This window comes from Acomys russatus, chromosome 23, assembly GCF_903995435.1.
Source record: "Acomys russatus chromosome 23, mAcoRus1.1, whole genome shotgun sequence".
Taxonomy (NCBI): Eukaryota; Metazoa; Chordata; class Mammalia; order Rodentia; family Muridae; genus Acomys; species Acomys russatus.
The window spans coordinates 31656586-31663977 of NC_067159.1; the positions used below are offsets into that span (position 1 = coordinate 31656586).

Here is a 7392-nt window from a genome sequence, read left to right on the forward strand (position 1 = left end):
AATGAAAACACCCATGGCCAGAGAAACAACAAAGATTTGCCAAAAAGAGCCACAGTCTGCTCATTCCCCTCCACAGATTCAGTGCAGTTCTTATTTACTATTTATGCTCAAGGGGTTCAAAATATACGAGCTCATCTTTAGGAGATCAAAATGTGGGTTTTGTCAATGCAATCATTATAAAAAGTGGGATATGCCAGGCATGGTGGTTCGCACCTATAATCCCAGCACTCAGGGAGGCAGAGGCAGGCGGATCTCTGTGAGTTCAAGGCAGCCTGGTCTACAGAGAGAATTCTAGGACAGCCAGAGCTACATAGAGAAACCCGGTCTCCAAAAACTAAAAGCCAAAACCTAAATAAATAAAGAATGAGATATATTAGGAGTGTTGTGTCAGTAGCAATTCAGAAGGGAAGGAGGAAGAAAAGGGAATATACTGCGGAGCTCAGATGTCTACTCAGCCCAGGAGTTGCATCCCAAGAGCCCCAGAGAGGACTCGTGCCAGCCTCCAAGATGTCCTCTCCCTAAGGTTTGCCACAAGGCTTCTTGATATGAGGTCACTTCATTGACTTACATCACTTCCTGTTTGTACAGGCTATAAAACCTCCACTTGAAATCTATTTCTTGTTTCTCTGTTACTACTTATTTCCTGCCCTTTAATCTGTTCAAACAAATTCTCTTTAATGGCCTTGCTTATTTGTACAGTAACTCATCATTTCTTACCAAGACTATAAATCTCAAGACTGTAATACTTTTTAGTCCCTTTGAATAAAATTTTGTTAAATCAAATAATACCAGTTAGAGCCAGAAGTAGTGGCACATGCCTTCAATCAACAGCACTTGGGCACTGCACTGAGGCAGGGGATTCTCCATGAGTTCAAGGCCAGCCTGATCTACAGAGCAAGATCCAGGTCATCCAAAGCTACATAGTAAAACCCTTTTTCAATTAACAACAACAACAATAAATTAAAATACTGGTTAGGAGTTTACTAAAATGGAAACCCTAAAGTTTACAGGCCTGGACAATTGGACCAACCAACCCTCTTTTACTCAAGTGGGACAGTAGAGGAAGCAATAAAAAAAAGGAAGATATATATTTTATGAAGGCAAGAGGAGGAAGAAAATATGAGGGACCCAGGGCTGGAGACACGCCTCAGTGATTGGAGCACTGTCTGGACTTGTGAGGACTTAAGCCCAAATCCCCAAGAACCCAGGAAAAGTGCACATGTGTGTAATTCCAGCGTGCCTGTCATGAGATAGGCTGCAGAGGCAAGAGCATTCTTAGAACCTATATGTGAGGCTGGCATATGCAGCTGCAAACAGCAAAGATACCATGCCTAAAACACGGGGGATGGTGAGAACCAACACCCAAGATTGCCCTCTGACCTCCACAAGTACCCCCACACATGCACACACATCACACATATACCATGTACACACATGCACATCTACACAAAGACACATCATACAAACAACACACACATCACACATATACCATACATACCACATATATGCACATACAGACCCCACACACACACACCACACACACACACACACACACGTGCCAGTGTTACACTTAGAGTCTCATAACAATTCACTTAATTGACACCTTCTATGGAAAAAGCACCAAAGAGACAATGTGAACAAGAACCAAATGACCTGCCACACTTCCGTGGTTTACTACATAGAACACATTAGTTCAAACACCAAAGTGCTGGTTTTGGTTTTTGTTTTTTACACTTTTCAAAGCTGTATTTGCCAATTACTCTTCCCCATTAAAATGATTACACAAAAATGGATGCTGATACAATGGGCAAAACTTAAGGAGGAGATAGAGCTAGAGCACCATAGATCATAAAATATTGCTCACAAGCCTTCACTGGTGCTAGAAGGGAGTCAAGGTCTGGTCCTCAGCTTTCTGGCAGCTGGTGCACAGAGACGACACCACTGACATTGTGTTCTGTTCATCATGACAACGTCTGTGTCTGTTCAGGAGAACCCCACCCATTCTAATCCCCAGACCACACAACAGTGCTTTCCATGGCTCCTCGTAAAAGGCACCTTTAGTTGATTATAACATTTTACAGAGCTGTTGCTTCAAAAAACATATCAGTGTGGAAAATTCAGTGCAAACATTTGGGTATGTAATCCCATGACTCAAGTTTAAATGCCTGGCAGTGTTCAAAAACCAAGCAGCTGACGAAGGGGTCGAGAGAACATACATCTCACAAATGCAAGGAATAAAGGCAGAAGGCGCCATCAGCCTTAGACTTCAGGTGGCCAAGGAGAGAATGTATTTGATGTCGGGCACACCTTTGCCTCCTTCAGTGACCTTTCTCTAGGTCGTTAGTCTCTTCCAAGGAAATGATCTGCCCGTGACTGTTGGAATGCAGATGAATCATTTCACTATATGCCACCACATGAGGGACCCAAGCTGTATCCCAGTGTTTTGATGCTCACCAGCAGAGAAACCCAAATTAAGGAGGGCACAAGTGAGCAAGAGCTTTCAGTTTGGATACAGCTCACCTGGCACTGTCACGGCTCAAAGCAGTGTCCATGCCCACCAGCAGGAGCCTCTGGTCACCCTGACAACCACCCGGGCAGCACTGGTGGCAGAGATGGTGTCATCAGACATGATGACCACGGATTCCAGGCCGGGCCAAAGATAATGCAATATACTTGCTTGTTTTTGCTTCAGGCAAGCTGTGTTCTTTGACAAACAATTCTGCTACATTAAACATATCATGTTGACAAGCTGTGGGGGTTTTCCCTACACAGGAAACACTGGCAACTAACCCCCTACCATATAAAGGATGAGAACCAAATATTTTTCAAAGCTATTAAATGCACAGTCATAATTTCAGAAAAGACTAATTATAGTCGCTTATTAAAGATGTGACTTATGACAAGTCCTTGCAAGTTAGGATTTTATGAGAAAACTTCTTTCTTTCTTTCTTTCTTTCTTTCTTTCTTTCTTTCTTTCTTTTTGTTCTAGCTGTTTTCATGGGCTTTGAGTGGCAGGAATGTTTTTAGGGAAAGCATACAGCTGTGACGCTTGTCTTTAGCCCCAGGGTGTCTCATATGGAAGTAATACGATCTTAGAATAAGAAATGTCCCTGTAGTGGGGAGATCTGACTCAGTTGTGGGAGCAGAGGCTATCTCTGAGAAGAACTCTAGTGCCTGCTATTTGGTTACCTGCCCCTAGTGAGGGCAGCCTTGCTGGATAACAGAGGAAGAGGATTTAGGTAGTCTTAATGAGGGGTCAGATAGTAGGGGAGGAGGGCTCCCCCTTTTAGAGACCTAGAGGAGGGGGAGAGAGGGAAGGGAGGGGGTTGGGTGGGAACAGGAAGAGAGGGAGGGGTTACAATTAGAATGTAACGTGAAAAAATTATAAAATATAAAAATTAAGAAAAACGATATTCTGGAAGACAAAAAAAAAAAAAAAAAAGATCATTCAGACTTAAGGCTTCTGGAACTTGTTTCATTAGCGGCAGGCATGCGGTGGTGTCACCCTATCTGCCTTAGGTGGACAATGCCGAGAAAAGTGCTTAGAGCTGGTGTTGATCTTTTGAGAAAGGACAGGCAGTCTTGGAAGTCCTAAACCTTCATTCCAAGTATTTAAATGGGAGTGACCCAGTAGTAGGTGGGTGTGGCCTAATCTAATAGTAGATTGTCGACATTTGCTTCCATTCTGAGCACTACGAAATTGTCAAATGAGCTTAATAATTAGCCCTGTTTAATTATCCCTGTGTTTCTGTGATGTGAGGCAAAGACAGGAGTGAGTGGTTAGTGTTTGGAATACCCTTGTCTCTGAAACGTAACCCTTAAAAGTTCCATTTTCAGAAAGCCTGTCTCCCAAACTCCCATTGAGCTTGCTAAGGATAGGCTTTAAGAAGTTTGCCTTAGGTGTAAGTATTGAAATGGACTTCTTTCTTCGCTTGCTTTCAAGCATTTAAGAGGACAGCAGGTTGCCAAGAAGAGACTTGAAACCCTATGAGCATATACAGGGGGAGGTAATCCCCCTCAGGAACAGTCATAGGGGAGGGGAATAATGGGAAAATGGGAGGGAGGGAAGAATGGGAGGAGACAAGGCATGGGATAAACATTGAGATGTAACAAGAATAAATTAATAAAAAAAAAAAAAGAAAGAAAAACGGTTTTGTTGTTTGTTTGTTTGCTTGTTTGTTTTTTAGATGCATTGAAATTTCTTTCCTCAATCCAAATTCTGAAGCATTAAAATAGTGCTTTGGAGCAGAATCCAAAGATTGTAGGCGGAGAGGGGAGTGGAGCACCACCAGAAACAGGAAGTGAAAGTGACCCAGCCGATACTGCCTCTTTCTCATTGCCCAGTGAACTATGAAGTTTCCATATACTGCTCTCCCTTTAGCAATCTGCAGCTAACCCAGCAATGAGGGTGGGGGGCAGACTCAGCTCCCTTCCCAGCACCAGGTTCCGTCCAGGCTCCTCTATTAGCATACTGGTTAAGTCAACACTTTCCCGCCCTTCCTTTTTGATGCATATCCACACTTCTTTCCTCCTCCTCGAGGTTCCACACAGGCCATGACACAAACCGTGCCCGCCTGTTACTCACAACGCACACTTCTGAATCACCACTGCCTCCGGTTTACGCCTAAAGAAAGGGTGTGAAAGGGAGGGGCTCTGGGTTTGGAGGATGGGCAAGACTCCGTCCTGGGCCAGCTCCCCGCCCCCCCCCCCCCACTGGAGACAGCAACCCAGATTACAGCCTACCCCGATGACAGCCACCGTGGGGACAGCCCAGCCTGGACACAGCCACCCGAGCTCTCCCTGCCCCTCCTCCACTCCAGCGACTACACTCCGCAGGACACCGCGGTGGGGACCCTAGGGGTCGGCGGACTGAGCTCCCTGCAAGTGCGACCCGCGCTGGCTGTTCAGGTTTATCTCCCCCACCCCCATCCCCCTGCCCCGAGACACTTCTTCCACGGACACCACCTGTCGGGGTGCTGAGCACGTCGCAGGAACTGCTCTGCTTTCACTCCTGCCAAAGTTGCCCGGCGCAAACTTTCCACCCGAGGCTCCCGGGTCCACGACGCGCCTTACCTGGGGTGTAGGTGCCAGTCGCCTCGGACACGCGCGGCCGCGGGCTTGTATAGTCGGCAGCTGCTGCGACCGTCCCAGACAGAGCCTGCTCAGGAGCATCCTCCTGGAAGGCCGGAGCTCTGAGCATCAGCGACGCATCCTCCTGCCTTTGGAGTCCAACCCTCTGTGGGTTCAGCCCGCCCCGCCGACGAGGGGCGGGGTGGGCGATAGGAGGGTGTGTCCCCGCTTCGACTTCACTTGGTGCACACTCCGGCGCCTGTCTGGGTATTTTTCCTCCTACAAAAAAACCAAACTTTTTTTTTTGTTGTTGTTGTTCTTGTTTTTTGAGAGACAGTGAACCAGTAGCGGACTTCCCAAGTCTTGTGTTTGCAGTGCCTGGCTTCCCACACATATCTCTTGAGAAAGGAGCTGGGCTCACACCATTGCAGCTGTTGAGAAACTCACAGAAGCCAGTACCGGAAGTAGTGAGGCATGCCTGGAACCTCAGATTTGTAAAAAGATGATCATTGGTAGTTCAAGGCTACCCTCCGCTAAAAAGTTAGAGGCCACTCTGAGCTACATGAGCCCCTGTCACAACACGAACCAACACCTCCCCCCGCCAAAAAAAAAAAAAAAAAAAAAAGTTTCTGAGCACCTTGTGCTGGGAGAGTAGAAGTCTTCTCCGCTGTCACACCCCTGCCCGCCCTCTGCCCCCCCCCCCCCGCCCCTCACACCTTTACTTACACAGGGACAGCCCTGGGGAAAGGACTTTTGGGATCTGGCAGGAAAAAAGATACCTGGAAATTTCTCTCCTTTGCTGGTCTGCCAAAGCTCCGCCTGTGGCTGACCTCCCAGGCTTGAGATGAGCCTCCTGCGGCCTCAACCCACAGCAAAGGCAGCCCAGGCCTCTAGGTGCACCAAAGGTTTGTAGTTCATTACAGGCTGGCCCTAAATCCAGACACTGGGGATTTTTCCCCCCATAGCAGAACTGGTTTCTCTTTTGGGGACACATGAAAGGATTCTGCACTCCCAGCCAGGGGCAGGAGTTAAGCATTGTGAAATCACTGTAAAAACCGCTATTAGTGTTAACGATCAGTTCTGTAAACTCGCATTATAAGCTCTCCTGATGCTCTCTTTCCTGTAAAAAGCAAACATGTGGGGGTGGGGAGGCAATTTGGCTTCCTAATTGGCAGCTGTTGGACTTTTCCTTGATTCCCAGGCTGCCTTGAGCCAAAGGACTGTCAGTCAAACAGCCAGCCACTCTGCCACTTTGAGCACGTCACCCTTATGGAAACTACAAGATGATGATCAAAGCTGTTTGCTATAGTTCCCGACTTTACAGGCCCAGCCTGGAGTGTTTCAGTTCACACAGGACTTTTTGCGATCACGCCTACTTATAACCAGGCGGGGGTGGGGGGCTGGGGGGGCTGGGGGAAGCGCTTCACCTGGTAGCTCGGCAGCTACAGTGCTGTGACTGGTGGAAACACAAACCATCTGTAGGAAGTTTTTGCTGTGGTTGGTACAAATGCCCTTCTCTCGCTATATAAGCAGGGTGTTTTGCTGGTTGGTGAGCAAACTGGGAGGCCCCACTGTGTTTTGCCTTCTCTGCTGTTGCAACATTAGGCCCAATAAAAGGCTTCTTTCTAGGTCAGTGGCGGTGTTGTACTTTAATCCCAGCAACTGGAAGGCAGAAGTAGAAGGTCTTTATTTTGTAAGTTCAAGGCCAGCTGGGTCTGTCTGCAAAGCATGTCCCAAGCCAGCCAGGGCTACACAGTGAAACCCTGTCCCAAAATTAAAAAAAATAAAGAAAAAATAAAAATAAAATAAAAATGTTGCAGGATATTTCTTTGATCCCATTGTGATCCCTGAGATTGTGAACTGTAAAGACCTGTCTTTTGTTTGGTGCAGGTGAGCCCTAACACACACCTTTAATCCAAGAGCTTTCTGTACACAGGATTTAAAAGTTAACCCTAGGTTAAAAGGCAGAGCAAGAAACCAGCTGACAGGGATTAAAAAACAGGCGGGCCTTTGAGTTGAAGGGTATTTAAGACAACCTGAAGAATAGAAAGAGCTTTAGCTTTGAGCTCTTGAGCTCTGTGGCCTTTGACTTTTTGGGCTTTGAGCTAGCAAGCTGCTCCTTCTCCTTCTCCTTCTTCTCCTGGGCTATAAGCTTAGCTAGTGAGCCTTTTAACCTTTTCCATTGGACATGAACTGAGTAGGAAGGTCAGCTGGGTGCTTTCTCTGTCTCTCTGAGCTAGCAGGTTTCACCCAAGCCTCTGGCTCCTGAGTATTAAAATAGAAGACTCAGTATTTTCATTTAAATCAACAGAAAAAAAAAAG

The 7392-nt window shown here is 46.7% G+C and overlaps 1 protein-coding gene across 1 annotated transcript in view; it reads right to left on the bottom strand.

Moving 5' to 3' along the window:
* Window positions 1-5172, bottom strand: part of Mcub (mitochondrial calcium uniporter dominant negative subunit beta) — a 60815-nt gene extending 55643 nt beyond the window's left edge. The window contains exon 1 of the mRNA XM_051165754.1: window positions 5074-5172. Coding sequence (XP_051021711.1) covers window positions 5074-5172 — 99 coding nt within the window. The remainder of the gene's footprint in view (window positions 1-5073) is intronic.
* Between the last annotated feature and the right edge of the window lie 2220 nt (window positions 5173-7392).